The sequence below is a fragment of the Lytechinus variegatus genome, chromosome 11 (assembly GCF_018143015.1).
Source record: "Lytechinus variegatus isolate NC3 chromosome 11, Lvar_3.0, whole genome shotgun sequence".
Taxonomy (NCBI): Eukaryota; Metazoa; Echinodermata; class Echinoidea; order Temnopleuroida; family Toxopneustidae; genus Lytechinus; species Lytechinus variegatus.
Window position 1 is genome coordinate 7,318,623 of NC_054750.1, and position 20,269 is coordinate 7,338,891.

Genomic DNA, 20,269 nt, shown 5'->3' on the forward strand with positions numbered 1-20,269 from the left:
GGATCATCAGAACATAGTAAAAACACAATTAATACAAAACAAAATCTCATATCATTATAATAATTAGTGCAGAAAAAAGGAGAAAAAAACAACAACACATTACAAAGAATACGAGTTGAGGGGTCTATACAGTACAAGTATGCATTGATATCAACTGTGAGAATTAATAATCATTTCCTAGAAAATTTGTATACTGTTTTCTAAAGGGAGATAAAAATTGTGAATTAGTTATTATTTGGGGAATCTCATTCCATTGTTTGGGACCTACATAACCCAGCTTCGTGACTAGACCTGATAGACCATAAATGAAATTTATTGGAAGAACGGGCATTATATGAACTTGATTACTGTATTGAAAAGAAATCTGAAAACTACATGGGTAGCAACCTCTGCTTGTACTTATACATAAATATTTGGAATTCTTGCTTATTAATATCATAAGGACAGTTTCTTAAAGTTCAAGACCAACCCAGGAAAATGGGAAAATGCTGACTTGTACTGAAGAATCAAACTAGCATATAGTGCTGAAAATTTCATCAAAATCGAATGTAAAATAAGAAAGTTATGACATTTCAAAGTTTCGCTTATTTTTAACAAAATAGTTACATGAACGAGCCAGTTACATCCAAATGAGAGAGTCAATGATGTCACTCATTCGCTATTTCTTTTGTTTTTTATTGTTTGAATTATAGAATATTTCAATATTTACGAATTCGACGATTATATTGACCTCCTTGCCTGAAGCACAAAATGTTAAAATAATGGAATTCCACGTGTTCAGGGAGGAATGAAACTTCATTTCACATGACAATGACAAGAAAATAAATATATTTCGTATTTCATGATAAAATACAAAATAAATAGTGAGTGGATGACGTCATAGTCTCCTCATTTGCATACCGACCGAGATGTGCATATAACTGTTTTGTAAAATGAAGCGAAACTTTAAAATGCCATATTACTTTCTTATCTTACATCCAATTTTGATGAAATTTTCAGTGTTATGGTTGTTGAAATTTTCTCATTTTGTTCAAATCAAGTTATTCTTGGTGGATTTTTCCTTTAAATAAATGCGCGGATGGTGCTAGGTAATGGAAATTGGTAATTATTCTAAGTTTCTTTTGAATTTTGAATATTAAGTCCAAATTCATATGAGGTTACATTGGTATTGCAATATTTTAAATAAGAGCAAATCATGGAATGGTATAAAGTTATCAGATTTTTATGAAGCAAACTATGCTTAAGTTTGTAAATTAAACCAGTATTCCTTAAAACATGTATCGTAATGGTACTTAAACTCGAAATATTATCCAACTCAAAAACACCATTCTCATAGAGTTCAGAACTTGAATAATAGATCGGATTAAATCAGATTTTTAAAATTTTAATATGATTTTTTCTTACAGATTTTTTTTTAAACAAAGCGCAAACACCCAAAATTTAACCCTTTACACTGACATCAATTTTAAGATCATACATTTCACCACTAAGAATATTCTTAACTATTTCATAATCAAATCCAGTCAAAATATAATTTACAGAAAATAAAGCCATGAATAGGCTGTGTCTAAAGTGAATGTAGAGAGCTTCTACTGATTGGTTCAAAGGAACTGTCTTTGTACAGCTAATGCTGCAAAGTTGGTGTTCATTTTAAAACTCTGAACATTTAATGAGAATCAGTTTATTTGGAAGAATTCCATGACTCAGAGATTCAAATTCTCCAAAGAGAAACATTTTTTAAATCTTATTTTCAAGCCAATGATTGAAGATCATTAATGTTAAAGAAAACCGCAATTATCTTTTTTTTTGTTTCAACCCCAAGTTGTTCTTTGAGCCATAGGCGGCGGAAGCGGGGGGGACGTGTCCCCCCCTAAATTTTAGGTGGGGGGGGACGGTCCCCCCCTAAATTTTGTTTTGATAACCTTTTTTTTTTTTTTTTTTTTTTTGCTTCTCAAAAATTTTTGGGGCGCTTGTCCTATTTTTTACATGTGTCCATCCCAAAATTTCAGGTGGACACCCCCTAAATTTATTGGCTTCCGCCGCCAATGCTTTGAGCCACAGTTGGAACAACTGTTTCAAAGCATTGGCTTGCAAAACTTTGACCGACTGCATTCAACCTTGAAGAAATGGACCGGGCTGAAAATATTCACATCTAAATATATAGAGTAAAATGATTTGATGACAAATAATGAAGTTATTGTATTTTTAAATTTATCAGTATTTTGTGAAAAACAGTTATATTTACATCGTCATGAATATTCATTTGATGTCACATCCCATCTTTCCCTTTTCTTATAACACGAAATCATAATTATTTCAATGTTTCATACATGTGTAAATAATGTGTCTCCATTATGATGAAATAAGTTGCGGCAATAAATAACTAATGTACTTAATTAGTTCTCAAATCAATTTTTTTAGTTCTTGGTTAATTCTTTTTTTAATAAACCTAATATCATATAATTATAATAAAAAGAACAAGTGGAGATATGCCACCATCAGCCCAACTAATGGATATTCATGAACATTGGCGGCGGAAGCTAAAAATTTTAGGAGGGGACAACAAAATTTTTTTGACAAAAGCAAAAAAAAAAGGTTCTCAACCCAAAAATTTTTTGGGGGACATAGGAAAATAAATTGACAAGCAAAAAAAAAAAAAAAAAAAAGGTCATCAACAACAAATTTAGGGGGGGGCGTCCTCCCCTCATCAAATTTAGGGGGGGTCACGTCCCCCCCGCTTCCGCCGCCTATGTTCATGAAGACATGCCTAGAAATGTTTCACTGGAAAGATGGAAAAGAAATCTTAAAAATTCAATAACTTTGTTATTTGTTATGCGATTTTGATCACATTTTCAGCATTTTGAATTTTACTCCGTTATCAGTGAGATATAAATTTCTCCAGCCTGGACAATTCCTTTAAGTTCTTCGTTGAGCCATAGTTGGAACTATTGGACTATTTCAAAGCATTTGCTTGCAAATTTTTGACAAACCTGCAAGTTGATTTAAATGATTTCTTTCATAAACTTGAATACCAGTATTTGGCAGTTGTTAGAAGTTTCGCAAAAATAAGAAACGGGTTTCCTTATACTACTGTGTCGGCCTATTTATTTGAATAAGACATATAAAAGAATAAAATGATAAACTATGGGTGTCATGGGCGTAATGGGTCACCAGGGACATTGCAGAATTTTACTTTTATTGTACTCCATTAAAAACATTCACTTAAAAATGTACAAACATAAATCCTTTTGACAAAGGGCACTAAAATGTATAGTTGCTATGATTTAGTCATGTTAGTGCCCTTTGCCAAGAACATATACATTTTAAAAATAAAAATGTACATTTTACTGAATCTTTTTCAGTGAACTGGCTGAATGAAGCACAATCTCACTCAGAATGTCTGAACAGGCTTTTTCTAGTAGGATCCAAGGTTATAACCCATCCTGGCAAAATTTATGTTGAGATTCAGCCTAATAAGTTCAGAGTTCCTGTACTTTTCTTTCTTGAAAACTGTCCTCTAAAACACTTCTGAAGTTTGACAAAAAGAAATAAGAACTTTGTTTTACTATCTACAAAGTCCACTCATACATATACAAGTCGAGTAGGTGTCCCATATAGGCTACATGTACATCTTTGGTTTTGCAAGATTGACTTGATTTTGATTTCAATTGTTATGAGTAGATATAAAGGGTTTATTCCTCTTCTCATGATATAAAGTTGGTAAAATCTTACTCTTTTGAATTTAAAAAGTAAAACTGCCACAAACAATAAAAATCCCAAATTTGTAGATGTTCGAATGGAAGTGATTTAAAGGACAAATCATGCACCCCAACAAAAAGCTGCTTTGAACATGTTGAATAGTAAGAGAAAATCAGACAAGCATAACACTGAAAATTTCATCAAAATCCAATCTAAAAGAAGAAAGTAGTTTTAAAATTTTGCTTAATTTAAAAAAAAACAGTTGTGGTTATATGCAAATCCTTGTCGGTATGCAAATGAGGGGACCGATGACATCACTCACTTACTATTTATTTTGTATTTTATTATGTGAAATATGAAATATTTTTATGAACAAAAAAAAAATCATCCCCCCTGAACATGTGGGATTACATTGTTTTAACATTTTGTAGTTCAAACAAGAGGGTCCTATTTTCTAAATTCGTAAAAATTTAAATGTTGTATAATTCAAAAAGTAAAAATACAAAAGAAATAGTGAGTGAGTGACACCATCGACTCTCTGATTTTCACATCACTGAATTGTCCATAATAACTAAGGGCCTTTTCATAAAGCTATTCACAAGTTCTTACGCGATAAATCATCGCCAATATATATACTATTTACCACAAGAAAGGATCACCAATCGTTCTTAAAGTCGCTCTTACGAACAGCTTTATTAAACACCCACCTGTTTGTGAAAAATTTGCGAAACTTTAAGATGTTATATTACTATTCTATTTTACAGCTAATTTTGATGTAGTTTCCAGCGTTATTCTTGTTTGATTTTTCTCTATTTTTATTCACTTAAACTTCTTTTTCTGGGGTGGATATATGACCTTTAAATCAATAATGATTTGAAAACAATAATCATCATAGTGATTTAAATCAGCCAGTCCTGCTGAATGAACTGAATATGAAAACAATTAGCTTTGTCAACACATGCAATGTCGATGCCAAAGATGTGAAAGTTGCATATAGTTATGCCCGGGAGCTACATGTACATGCCTTGATGCTTTATTTACTAGTGCAAACTGCTTACATGGATAATTATTTTGTTTCCAAATATTAATTTGTTGGATTTGAATTGTGGAAAGTAGGTCAGATCTTTGTTGTCTGTTAAATATGTGCTTACCAGTTATATTGGCTGTATTGTATGCTATTTATATCATTTCATAGGCGGATCCAGGGTGGGCCCGAAGTGTCCGCCCCCCCCCCCCCTTATATTGGCAGAACTAAAAGAAGGAAAAAGGCGGAAATAAAAAAGAAAAAGAAGGGAGAAGAGAGGAAGAAGAAAAAAAGAGAAGAAAGACAAGAGAATAAGATAAGGTCAGGGGAACTCCGGGAAAATAACAAAAATATGTAAAATTTTCGCTCCCGCTTCGCGCTGACATTGCCTGTTCGATGAGATACATATCTTATTTCAGTTCGGACATCGAGCTTTCATTATTTTGTTTTACAAATGATTGTTTTTCATAAGTGCTTTGTAAAATGTCCGTTTTATGGTGTGAATATCAACATTTTCAGCTTTCGCTGTGCGTTCGCATGATGTAATTTGTCAAGTACTGTACATATTGTCTTTGTGTATTACATTAAAGTTTCAAAATATCCCTTCTGAGGTGTCTGATTGTGAAAAAGTAGGCATATGAGCTAGCGCTCTGCGCTAGCATTTTTGATTGGTAGGTCCAGTATACCTGTATATTAATTCTATTACACACTACTTAAAATCCCCTTTTTATGGGATTTCATAAAACATGTAAAAACTTAGAGTCGGCTTGCGATTTGCGTTTGCATGAATTGTTAAAAATATCATCCGTGCATCCTATTCATAATACAATGTGCTTTAAAATGTCCAGTTTTCAGGCCGCAATATCAACAAGTTTCACGCTCTATATTAGATACGGAATAAAATAATAACACTTTTATGAATTCCAAATATCTAAATTGTCTGTTTTTCAGAATAGAATATCGATAAGTTTCTATGATTTTGATGTGATGAACAGTGTATATTTCAGGGGACGTGGAATGGTTTTCAAAGTGGGGGCTGATGACGAAAAAGAAATCACAATCATATATACATGTATGGTCATTTTTACGATTATCATGATTATGTACACGGCTTTGGAACTGGGTCCCCCCCCTTGCTTCCGCGGCCTCTGTATTTCATGTGCAATGGCGATGTCTGAATCTCATCTCAAGAAATATGTATACAATTTATCTTTATTTGATATTAGCCATAAAACAAAACATCAACACATTCACAATAGGCTTAATGAAGACAGAAAACATGCAAGTCGAAAGAATAGAATTACATGTATAAAGAAAATGTGAAGCTAAATGTTAATGGCAGGGCAAACAAGACTTAATTTATTAAGATGTGAGAAGGAAGGAAAAGAAGAGAAAGAGACAAGGGGACGGGGAAAGATATAAAAGAATACAGAAGAAAGAAAGAAAGGAAGGAAGGAAGGGGAAGAAATTAAGAGAGAACAAGTCATCGCTTACATAGTTTCTTATCTTAGAAAACGGTTCTGCACATTAATCAATTGGTTCCATTATAATGTAGAAATGATAAAGATACATAATTTAAAAACAGGATACTTTAAGGAAGGGAAGAAGAATGAGAGAGCAAGTGAAAGAAAAACGAAAAATAAAAATAAGAAAGAAGGAAAGGAAAGAATGAAAGAGTAAAAGAGAGAGAGAGAAAGAGAAAAAAATGGAAAGAGAAATGAAGGAAAGAGTGAATGAAAGAAAGAAAGAAAGAAAGAGAAAGTAAGGGGGTCACAGGAAAAGAAGAAGAGAAAAAAGAAAGAAAACAGAAGAGAAGAAGAGAAAAAAAAGAAAGAAAACAGAAGAGAAGAAAGAAAGAGGAAAAGAAAAAATCAAGAAGAATCAAAGGGAAAAAAGGAAAACGAAAAAGAAGAAAGAAAGGAAAAGAAAGAAAGGGCAATGTTTATTTTTACGTTACTTATTAGGCCCAATTACATGACGGGGGTGATCTTCTACATATTCATATTCTGTATACACGTTCCTCTGTTATAGAAGATATTTCCAAGGAGATATCACCTCTAACTCCTTGATATTTCAAAGTATAACACATATGTATCTACCCATGTATATAGCCATGGACCTATATACCTGTGGAATGGCCTTATTTGTATACATTCCACAAGATAAGAAATGGTCATAACAGCTGGATCCTAATCCCTCTCTTGCCCCTACTTCAACAAATCTGCTGTCAATCATGGTATCTACTGGCAACGGAGGGTTTCAGCAAGCTCCGCCTCACATCCACGTTTCGTGGATGTGGCTCAAAGAAGTTGTAGACCCACTTCTGCAGCCTCAGTAGACCTAGTCTGCTATGCAGACTCGTTGAATCAGCTAAGGTACACACACTGCAGATGTGGGTCTACATTTGTAGACTAAGGTGGGTGTACTACAGTGCATGATACCTGATATGGTTTCAACAATGGCACTACCCAAACATACATACACACTCAGGTATATGTAAGTAGGTGCATACATGTAGCTACATTCATTATACTCAAATTACATATTATTACTTTATGTTCATGTATTACAGTGATTTTGAGCAATCATACTCATACAGTGAAGGATTTGGTATTGTACATGTACATTGGCTCCTGCTTAATAAATAAATGGGATATTTTTTTTGTCCATTCAACTATCTTGTTGGACTTTGCAGACATCATAGCTGATTGTGTATGTCTAACAATCTGACTCATCTCATAACAAACATTATTGTCATAAAACATATCATATAAAAAGTATGATACATTCAGTTTAATTGTACTGTTAACAAATGCTTCCTGAAACACACTGAGCAATTTGATTTGAATGTGCATGCATCATTCATATGGGACCTGACTGTTCACACTTTAAAAAAGCAAATATCCTGTTTCAAAAGTATTAACTAAATAAAACACTACCTGTGTTAATAAAACACCACTATTATAATAAAAAATAATAAAAACAACACTACACAATATACTGTACATGTACATATGTTTTTCCTCATGAATTTTATTTAATATTTTGCCAAAGTCAAAGCTATTGTGCTTTATCATGCCGGTCAGATTACATGTATGAAGTTTGACTGGACTATGCCCATGCATACACTGTGTATATCACACCCTTAGCCATTTAAATCAAAATGTCATGGATAGTAAATATTGATTTAATTAGTCAATGCATTTTTTTGTAAAATTCATCATTGAATATCAATGCTGAACTTTAGAACTAAATATTAATGTCACATGATTAAGGAGCCATAAAGATTAAATACATTATATTTTTAATGATCCTTTTATCAATAAACATCAAAGTTACCTTTATAATGTATGTACAGTGCCCTGGAAGCACTTAAAACCAAGTAAATCAAACATTCAACAAAATAAAAGATAAAATAAATAAAACATCCTTAGTCAAACATTGTCTCTGCCTATATTAAGCTAAAAACCACACACTGCATGGATGAAGAATGAAGGAACATCTTTTTCACATCTCATTGTAAAATCTGAAGTCTTTGGATATTGTCTGGACAGAGGACACAGACTGGTATATCAGCTTTCATTGGCCTATCCTTTGTGATGAAAGCTTTATATTGTGTTTCATTGTATAGTCGCATTGGATATAAAATAGATAAGCTGTGAATAGAATCATTGCACAATGAATAAGATAAGATGAAAAGTGACAGTAATGTTAAATGGAATCAGAGCCCTTTCATGCATGTAGGTTTACAGGTAGATTCATCACAACTTTATCATGCACATTCAAATGATCTTACTGTTCTATTGGTAATTTTTAGATATTTTTTGGAAACAAGAGAAAAATAGCAAAATATTATTTAACTTATATTTATATGTTTAATTAAACACAATCAGTTCATTAGGGAGCAATAAACTTGCAATACTATATCGTTGCAAAAAGGTACTCTACTCACGCCATCCAAAAAATATTGAATAAAAAAGAGCCATGGGAAAAGCGCAATTTGTAGGGCTAATTTTTTTAAAACTGAGCTTGCACATTTTGTCCCAAGTCAGCTTGTATGCACCACAACATTTTACTAAATTTTAATTTTAAAAAAGGTAGAAAATCCTATTGGAACTGGTAAATTCTCCACACAGATAGGCCTGCAGCATGTTTTTTATATATTAGGAAATCAACACTTACCTGGTCCAGATAGCTGACACACTGATCAATATTATCTTTGGTGCAGAAGGAGGGGCCGCCCCCAGAGCCCTCCCCATTGGAAGGCCTTTGGGGTGACGGGGTGTATCCATGGGGGTTCCTGGGACTAGTGGGATGGTAGTGGAAGGATTGTGTAGTATACTTGGATATAAACTCATCATGATCAAAGGATAACCTCCTGGAAAATGAAATACATGTAAAAATAATGGTTAATAAAATTCAGAGCATACATGTCTTGGGGGTGCAGCCCATAGCCTCTCCATTGAAAAGACCTTAATTGGTGATGAGGGGTGCATACATAGGGGTTCCTGGAACTGAGTGGTATACATGTACTTTGTAAAATAAACTCACAATATATCAAAGGAAAACCACCAGACACAAAAAATAATATTCACATAGTAAATACATACGTAGATCTTTGATACATTTAGGGTCAATTCCCTATCAAAGACAAAAGTAAAAAGGAACCAAGAAGGGATGAACATCTTTTTCGAAATGGATTTTCACTCATATTTACAAATTCTTTTGGCTTTTTGTATTTATAGAGGTGTGTTTTATACATGTATTTGTTTCAACAGAGTGGTCTGGGGTTTTTTCTGCAAGCTTTGAAAACTGATGTATTCATTGTACGTATGTACTTTTCCTTCATGAATTACTTTTGGGATGATTGATGGATAAAAATAGGAGAATTCGTTATTGGAAGGAGTGCCCTCTTGTGCATTTTTACCTGCAAATGGCAGCATACTATATAAATGAATGCTTACCCCTTCTTTTTTGTACATTTGGGTCACAAATCAAATCATGAATTTATGTATTAAAAGTAGGCCTAGTATGGCCTACACATGATATTGTACTGTCATTTTCATGGCCACTACAGTATTACATGTATGTAGCCTGTTAAGTGTTTACCACGGTAGGAGATTGGTGTAGGCATTTATAGTTTGTACACAATACATTTATACTTCGCGTCTTGAATTTCCAATAAACATCCTGATCATTCCAGATCCTGCCTAATTACTAGAAACTGAATCCAATTTCGCAAAACCATTCAGACTTCCTCTTTCCCCAAACGTCACATATTTTTCATTTCATTGGTTGTAAAGTACTTATCTAGATTTACAACATTAGCCTACACAAAGAATTATGTTCAAATGCATTTCCTTTTTTTTCATCATTTATCAGTTTGTGGGGGTACAAAGTCTCAGTCTACAAAAAAATTACTTGCAGTACTGGTGGTTTCCTGTATCCAGTCTGTCAGATATTAGTCATCATGAATTAAAGCTAAACTATGCTTAAAACAATTAATATACACTCAACTACATATGTAGTTTGTTTTTATCCTACCTACATGTATTTAATCCATGTATCAAATGAAAAAAAAACATCCATAATAAAATTCTTAGTATTCATTTCTATAGTGTTTGACATATGAATAAAGGCATATAAACTGACATTTATCAAATCTCTCCATTGGTTTCATCATAGGGCATTCTCCATTCTTTAATATGGTATCTCATTGAGAAAATCGTCATTGATTTTTTTTCTATCAGGATAGGTACAAGCCAAGGTCAAGCACTTGACATTTGAAGCAGGGAAGTAGTGATTAATCATTACACAGCTTAAATTTACTTCAAACAGAGTTTGGTTTATAAACCATGTCATGTTCTCCCCCCCCCCCCTTTTTTTTTACTGCACAATACAAGTTATACCTCTGGGTCCCATTTCATAAAGACATGTAATAAATTGACAAATGCATAATTTCTATAACAATTATACTTTCAGCCAATCAGATTTGCGGATTTCAGTTAGCTTTTAACTGTTATTGCAAAGTTGTTATTATAATGAGTTTTATGAAATGGACCCCTGATGTGGGGAATTGGTACACATATGGAAGATGGGTGTTGTTTGTTAAGCAGCTGTATGGAGTAATGCTGCACATTTTGAATTAGAGCTCAACAAATTTTGAAATAATAAACCTACTGTACAAATAACGAAATAAAATTTGTCTTTCAAAATTTAAGAGGCTATATTGATTTAGATGTAAGCATACATGTACCTAGGCCCTTGGTAATTAAATTATATAAAATTCATGTTTATTACTTTTGATGATGCTGCATAAAGTTAACAGACATGATTGTAGTACCATAATACGTACATTTCATCCACAATCAATGACAGTTAACAATAAAAATGTTTATCACTTGTGAAGTGGTTTGAGTAATTGTATTTGTTTTTTGACCTTTAGCTTCCTTTACTTTGAGATTGATCAAGGCGGAACTACACATAATTTACTGAACAAATAGAAGGTCTTTATGCCACAGTACTACATGTCTGCTACAGGTACATTTCTACCTACATGTAGGCCTGCACTGTATTTTATATAATGTACAATTTAATTCTGATTGAAAAAGTCAGCATTTTCCTTTCAATACATTCAGTACATTGTCGTAAAGCTGATACAACTTGGCAATAATTATGTATATGTAGGCCCACATCCCTGTTAAACTTGCGTCAAAAGTGTGTGAATTCTATCACAAGGCATTTTCTTTCTGTCACAAGGAATCAGAGAGTAAATTTGCATTTTGAATGAGTCAACAAGGTTGTGTGAAGCAGACTAGGAGGGGTAGTGTTTACACATTTATCCAGTTAAAGGTGATTAAGGACTGGACTAAAGAGAGTTTTATGGTACTTTGGGACATGGTGACTTGGTTTTTTGGAGTGGGTCATTAGTTTAGAAAATTAGAATGGTTGGCACAATGGTTGCATAATTACGGCAAATCAAAACAGCATATTTTACAGGAGGTACACTGAAAGCCAAACTGTGGAAATGTGCGTTGCTGTACACTGGCATAAATCAAGACTTTACAATGGGATACCGGTAGGCCTAGGCTATATAAATGTAGTTTGAAGTACATTTAAACAACAGAACTCCCAGGATCCAGATATCATTAGAGCCTCATTATTCAATACAATAGGCCCTATGGGGTCTATCAGGCAATATTCTAAATGTACATGAAAGCATGGACCTACTATTAAAAGGGATTGCACAGTTGGCTTGTTGCTATTTATTAGATACATGTACACATGTCAGTCAAGAAGTGACAATCTCAAAATTAGTCTGAAAAGCATCCATAAACAATAAAATGACCACCCTACACTGTAATTGTGTAAATTGTATAAAAAAGATGTCAAATTCTGGTAGTAAATGCTTAATTTCTGAAAAATTAACCATACATGATTGTAGGGTTGACAATCTTGCTACATTGTAGATGACAGATTTTTTAAAAGCAATTTAATAGAACGTACGGTCTGTGCTTACATCTGCTCTTATTAAAAAGTTAGAATTACGTAAATTTACTCAATCTACATGTACACGTAGATGATATCAGATGTCCTGAAAATATACTTTATGTATGTAATATCAATGTTTGCTGCATCTATATGAGTTCAGTTATAAAGTTAAATTCTTGATACACAACAAAATGTCAGAATTGCATAAGCCAAATCCATAGGTACTCTACAAAATAGCCTTGACTTATTTTCCAGATTATTGCCTTTTTGGTCATTCACCTCCCCCCCCCCAAAAAAAGAAAAACAATAGTAATTAATTTCATAAAACAAGCAAATGTACATGTGGAGCGTTGTGGCCCAGTGGATTAGTCTTCTGACTTTGAAACAGAGGGTCATGAATTCGAATCCAAGCCAAGGCTGATTTCCTTCAGCAAGAAATTTATCCACATTGTGCTGCACTCAATCCAGGTGAGGTGAATGGGTACCCTGCAGGATTAATTCCTTGAATGCACTGAGTGCTGAAAGGCAGCTCAAGCTAAAGCCGGGGGCGCGGTAATGATAATGGTAACAATGCACCTCGGAATGGTTTATTTCTAGATAGATGGCGCCATATAAATGCCTATTATTATTATTATTATCACATACCTGTAAATACTAGTAGGCCTACGTGTTAATATATTGATGTATTGATTTTAAAAAAATTATTTACAAAATTGGAAAATTATTTACAAAATTGGAAAATTAAAACATTTCTTAAATGTAATACAAGTAATGTAGGCCTACATGTACATGTACTATAGTAGGCCTAATATAAAATAAACAACATTTGCAATACTTCAATATTATTAGGCAAACATACATGTACTACATGTATGTCTACAACAAACCACACATGCCATGTCATTATGGAGATTTAAAATGAAAAAATCATTTTGAGTTCAGCTTTACTATCAAAATAATTATAAAAAACACACACATGACAAACAGTCATATGTATTGCACTGGATTTGAAGTTTGCACCCAGAATCAAAGTGCTTTTGAACAATGGAAGGAAATATAAACCCAACACTTTGGTCTGTTTTTTGTACTGTATGTACCAATGGACTGCAGCATTAAAAACCAAATACACAGCAAAGTAGTCAGTACATCACAAACAGCCACCTGTGACACATGTTCAAGTTTTGATGAGGAAGTCCTACATCGGCTACATGTACATGTATGAATTTGGACATGTTTTTATGTAGGCCTGTTGAGAATATGACCTGTGAAGTGTTTCACAAAGTTTTTCATGATAATGTTCACAATAAGCACAAATCACAAATTAAAATGACGGCATTATGAAGTGCTAAAATCTGAGAAATGTGGACTTTTACAAGATGTTTCAACAAAGTATGACAATTTGCTTATATTCTCATTCTTGTATTTCAAGTAATATTTTGTGCTGGTAATGTGTGCTAATTCTAATCAGCATTGAGTATTACTACTACTGATGAGAATCATGAGATAATAATGATTGGAAAGTTCTCCTAAATGCACTCTAGTCCTCTGTTAAAAGGGGTGTTATTGCATAAGTTTATAGGTCTATACATGTAGCTTTATGGAACATCCCACTGGTTCTAGTCCATCAAATGTATTAATTTGAAGAAAAAAAACGAGAAAGAACCACAAACTATTTAATAATTAAGTTAAAATTTATATTCCTTGTCCAAAAGAATAAAAAATTCACACTATGGATTTTTTAAACAAAGGACAAGGCTATGAAAATGCTAATGTACACACAGTCACAGTTTTCCTATTAAAGCCTAAACTAAGTACGTTGTTTTACCAGACTACATGTAATTTAATATTAATTAACATGAGTGTAAAAATCACAGTATTAATGTAATTAAAGGTCAAACTTTTTGTTGGGGTGGACTTGTCCTTAAATGAGAATGAAACCATTGGAACAAAATAGCTTGTGTGAAAACAGAAAAATCAAAGAAACAGATCAACAAAAGTTTGAGAAAAATCGGACAAATAATGAGAAAGTTATGAGCATTTGAATATTGCGATCACTATTGCTATGGAGATAGCAAATTGGCAATGCGACAAAGATGTGTGATGTCACTTGTGAACAACTCTCGCCATTACTTTAGTATATATTTCACTTGAATTGCCTCTTTTATCACATCTATCCATAGATCATGTGTTCTTTCGACATGAGGGCATGTAATACATATTTTATAAGAATACATGTACATCATGGATAAAGAGTTTGTATCATCATAAGAAAAAAACAAAAGAGACATTTTGAGGGTATTTTATAGTCCACCAAAGGGAAATTTGTTCATCAGTGACATCACACATCCTTGTTGCATTGCCAATAGGAGGATCTCCATAGCATTAGTGATTGCAATATTCAAATGCTCATAACTTTCTCATTATTTGTCCGATTTTTCTCAAACTTTCTTTATTCTTATTCTTTGATTTTTCTTTTTCTACACAAGCCTATTTGTTCCAAAGGTTTCATTCCCCTTTAAAGGAGTATTGGTACTTGTTCTAGAATAAGTACTTGAAGTCATGACAGTACAAATACTTAGCTTAGGGGTATGCAAGAAATATCAGTGTTAAAAGGGCTTCGTAAATCTATGATATTGACAAGCTAGAACATGCCAATACTTGCAGACTTCATATTTACAATTTTTTATTTTAAAATGTGATAACAAAATTTGTTCATTTTTTTTTACCTTGGGTCAGAATGTGGGGTGAGCACCATTGAATTTGCTAGTTCCCAGCCAGCCATCATGAAAACTCCAATGAATACATCTAGAAAGCAAGGAGAAAAAAATGTACAAATTTGTAAGAAAAAAATAATCCTGATCCAAACTAGTATATTTGTGCAACTGTTAGCACATGATACATCCATTTAAATGCACTATTACACATACAGTAGTGTAGTAGAGTACATGGAGATTTCTCTGTCTGATTTCATGTTAGAAAAAAAGTACCGGTAACTTGTTTTGAAACTTTGAATACATTTCCCGTATAAAACAAATACAGAGTGAATGGAGAAAAAAAAAATTTCAAGAGTGCTCTAAAAAGTGATTATTTACATTTTCTTTAGTTTTTAAAGACTATTTGTTATGAATACTGATTACGGTAATGAAAACAATAAAAGTGAAAAAATTAAATGAAAAAAATATGAAAAAATGAAAAAAGGTATTTAGTCAATACATAATGGAACTATGAATAACAAGAAAAAAATTGAAATGGCTAATTTCCTTTTCATTCATATCAAATATGTCTCAATAGAACAATTTAAAAGAAAAAACTCTTTTGTTATTTCCAAATTTCAAATTATCTAATTTTAAAAATTATGGGGAAGATTGTGTACATTCTCTATGAGGACAAAATGTCCCATACATAACATGTCATTGATTTGTTTTTAAAATCAGAGTCTATAATTAAAGGGTTTTGGTTTATGACATGAAACTTGCCTAAGATATATACTAGAGTGTTGTAACTTCTATCAAGCTATTAAGTTATAAGTTGTCAAATGAAATACTTTTAGAGAAATCTCAACTTGAAAAAAATGTTTTTAGAATTGTTTTTTCTGCGTCCCATACATAACGGTATATCTTTTCTCCCTAAAAGGGAAAAGCCATATGTGATATGTCACCATTTTTTGCATGATTATTCTTCTCCTACACATAGATGTCTACCATCACGAGGGTATTCAATGTAATTAGAGTCGTTTAACACTATTTTTCAGGTCATTTAAGTTTCTGAAATGTCCCATTTGTACATGTAACATGTGTGAATTCTTGGACTTGCCCAATGACAGAATGACTATAACATACATGTTTAATATTATATTTATGAATAGATAGTATATTGACTGAAAGCACATCTGTTTCGTCAGTTGTCCCACTGGAATATGACTTACTTCACTTCTAATACACGTAGGAAAGCTCTGTGTAAATACCTTAGTGAATTGAATTGGACAAGATTAAGAAATTGACTAGAAATTCAGTCAAGAGTTTTATAAAGTATTAGGAAGAGCTGATTTGTATCAAGAGGACTGTCACTGTCATCAAATTAGAGAGAATAATTTCTCAATTTTAAGCATTTCACTTTTTTCTTGCATTTTCTTAATAAATTTGACATGGGTGATATACATGTATTTAAAGGTCAAGTCCACCCCAGAAAATTGTTAAAGGTACATGTAAATGCTAGTTTTGGTAACGATTTCAAAATGAGTTCGTACAGAATCCAATGAAATGACCACCAAAGTGTCTTTTTATATAAATAAAACGTATATGCCAAAGGATTCTGGAAGAAATTGTGTAATTGCTGAGAAATCAGCAAATAAGCACAGGATTCGGGGAGAGCGTCGGGCCCGACATTCTAAGCAATAATTATACACTGTCCCACGTGCGCTTATCTGTGTTGGGTATCTTCAGTCTGAACATTTTTCAGTGTAGATTTTTCAGTGTAGATTTCACAAAGTTCAGTTTATGTAACTGTACCAGATCTAGATCCTCGATGATATACTAACAATTAAGCCTTGTTTAAACTTCCTCATGAAATAAGTGTTTACTGCAACTACTGGAATTTCTCTTTAATGTGAATAAATACAGAAAAATCAAACGAGCATAACACTGAAAATTTCATCAAAATCAGATGTAAAATAGAAAGTAACGAGATTTTACAAATTCGCTTTCCCACAACAGTGATATGCACAAGTCAGTGACATGCAAATAAGACAGTCGATGATATCCCTCACTCACTATTTCTTTTGTTTTCTATTGTTTGAATTAGGCCCTACATGTATACAATATTTCATTTTTTACAGATTCTACAACAAGGAATAAGGACCAACTTGACTGAACCATACACAGTATCAAACATAGACAGCTGGCAGCCGTCTATTTTGAGGAGTCTTTTAACCTTTTTTTTTTCTCCTCGTACACAGACGGCTCGCTATCGTGCAGCCACCATTAGGGGACTTGCAATGCAAAATCCCCCGTCGGGGCTCTTCAATTTTTGTCTTTAATGAATAAAATTTTTTGAAAATTAATGTGGCCAAAATGCAAATTTATATTCCCTCTTGGCATTAATTGCAAAAAAACTGAGAAAAATAAAGTTAAAAGGAACAAAAACAGTGACTTATCTCGGCTGTCGCGCAAATTCACTTCCCCGTTTTATCCGATCTTAAGTACATAAACATATGGCCATTGAGTCCCCTGTACAGATTGCGCTAGAACTTCGGTCTCTGTATTTGGTGAGTGAAGCCAACAAAGTTCAGCTGAACAACCAACAAAACAGAGACCGAAGCTTTTGGTCTATATCAAACAATGCTAATTCCATTCCACATTGAGGAGTTAATTGTTGTTTCACTTGACAATAAGGAGAAATTTGTTTTGGACCTGTGATTTGTGAGGCTGTGGAAACACTGACAACAATTTTGAAACAAGAACAGTTGTTGACAATGACAATTGCAGAGAAGAAAAAAAAACACAAGTCAAAACAAAAAAATACAATAATTTGGCAGATTTAATGGTGGCTTTGCATAATAATCACTGAAGACACGAAGTATATCGCTTAAAAATGTATCTGATCGGGCTGGATACAAAATTTGAAAGTTTCAAATTAGCGCCAACTGGCCAAGGCAAGCAATGAAGCAGCAGGTGGGTGCACAACGTCAACACCCCAGCGCAGACGGCAGGAAGTGAACCAACAAACCGGACCATTCATGTAATTTCGACTTCGCAGTTATGAATTCTTTACTGATGAAAGAAATCACACATTTACTAAATATATATACTCACAAGAATACCTGAGACTTCGTAATATCACAGATGAAACTAGAACACGTTTATAGCTTGGGTTAATCCGTTCAAAATGTATCAATCTGACGATTAAACTTCCTCTCAGCTCTCGCGCCTCGGATACATCGATCTCGATTCTCGAATGCAATTTTCGCTTGAAAAAAAATCAGAACTCGATTTGCTTACATGCACACATCCCGTCTCATCATCAGAGATAACGGGACCAGCGAAATTCACTTAATCGTCGTCTGCTAGGTCACTGTGTGCGCCTAAATCCAAAATTGAATTGAATAACTTTATTATCCATAAAGGAAATTCTTTTTTTTCACTGGTTTACATACAGGAAGATACAGTGTATATGCACAGAACAAAACAAAAAATAATGAAATCATGTCAGCATGAGGAAATAATTCCAACTCAGGTATACATGGCGGTTCACGCAAAATTTACAATACACAAGTATTTGAAATACAAGTCAAAGTTAAAGTCAGGTTTAACTTTGACTTGTATTTCAAAAATTGAAAAGAAAAAGAACATTTAGAAATGCAGGGGGCATCGAACGGTAATGAAAGTGGAGGGGGTGACTATGCAAAAAAAAAATCAGATGATAATTTTGGAGAAAAAAGGTGAGGGGGGTGAAGCCCCTGAAACCCCACTCCCTTGCCCGGCACCTGAAATGATACGATAAAATGACTGTATATGATTGGCAAAATCCTCTAAGTCATTGAGTAATCAGCAACTGGCTAAAAATTAAGTACTGTATGAGAAGTGGTAACTTATTTTCAGCAACCTAGGCCGAGGAACCATGGGGGAGGGGGCTTCATCCCCACTTATTACCTTTGTATGTAAATGTGTGAATATGTGATTTATGCATGTTCAATGCACTAGTCTGGTTACGTAAGACAAGTGCTTCAGCCCCCCCCCCCCCCCACACACACATACCCATATCGACTCGACCCCAAGCACTTTCAAAATCATTACATGGCCAATGCACAATGCAGATATGCGGTGCCGAAAGCCATCAGGGGCTAGCAAAATGTGTAGCCAATAATAAGGAAATGATTGGGTACTATAAATTTCGCAATCAGACACTCAGAACAAGATTTTTAAAAAGCTTTTGTTAACAGTAATTATGTTATCTGGTTTGTTTGTAATCCTGAAATCAATAAAACCTACAAATAAAATTTAAAAAGAAAAAAAAAAGATTGATAAGACCCCTACCAGTATGTATTATACACCACCCTGTTTAAATCAATATTTTGCATAGAGATATATGCTAATAACGCCTAATTAGTATACATCTCTATGATATTTTGAAACTTCACGAGCCTAACCATGCTAACGGAAGAGGACGCTACAGCGCTTTGTCATCGTCGCAAGATTTGTCTTCTAAACTCTTTCTCAAGTGACATGAATTGACAGAAATTAACCCAAAATTTAGGTGATATTTTTTTTAGCTAATTAGGGGGCTACATAATGGTGTATCGGGCAAAATTTATCCCCCCAAAAAAGTTGCGAGGAAACAAAGTGAACAACCAATTTTTTTTAAATTTTTATTACAAAAAAAATGATTGATATACTATTCAGAAAAAATATATTTCACACTTCGCTCTTTCCTTTTCTCTTTTCTTTTCTCGTACGTGATAACATGTTTCTATGTCGCATATTCTTTTAAAATTTGGGACTTGTGGCGTGCGCCTGTAATCCAAGCTATGTGGGGGGGGGGGAGGGTTAGAAATTGATGCAGAGGCTCGAGTCCTAGTCACGTCTTTCGGATGGTGATATTCGAAGTCGGTCCCAGACGTATATGATTATCTCATTGATGCAAAACTCAAATACATATAAACACACACAATCAGGTAAGGCCCGATTACAAGAAAATCAAAATTTGTTGAAGACCGTTGAAGTAAAGAATTCTTGCTTCTCTATGTGAAGAATACATAGAAAGAAGAATGATTAAAAATATGTATATATATCATAATTTTAGGGTTTTGTATTTTCAATTTTGCAATGGGCCTCATTGGCTTTCCCAATTAGAATTTTCCTTTCATAATCAAAATGAGAATCATTATATCTCATTGTTTAACAAGATACTGTAACTCAGCTAAAAAGGTAGAGAGGAAGAGAGAGAGAGAGGGGGAATTATTATGTCTGCCTGGGGCGATGCCAGCATAGTTTGATCGGTGTGGAGACGTGGCGACCTCAATATTCCTCCCACATTAGGGTGGTAGCATTATAGTCACAG

General features: G+C 33.6%; 1 protein-coding gene across 1 annotated transcript in view; it reads right to left on the reverse strand.

Annotated features, from left to right (window-relative positions):
* The window catches only part of LOC121423773 (afadin- and alpha-actinin-binding protein A-like), a 64,964-nt gene extending 46,796 nt beyond the window's left edge, over nt 1-18,168 (reverse strand). The window contains exons 1-3 of the mRNA XM_041619260.1: nt 18,025-18,168; nt 14,941-15,019; nt 8,906-9,101 (exon numbers count right to left, since the gene is read on the reverse strand). Coding sequence (XP_041475194.1) covers nt 8,906-9,101; nt 14,941-14,999 — 255 coding nt within the window. The 5' untranslated portion in view covers nt 15,000-15,019; nt 18,025-18,168. The remainder of the gene's footprint in view (nt 1-8,905; nt 9,102-14,940; nt 15,020-18,024) is intronic.
* Nucleotides 18,169-20,269: the final 2,101 nt, after the last annotated feature.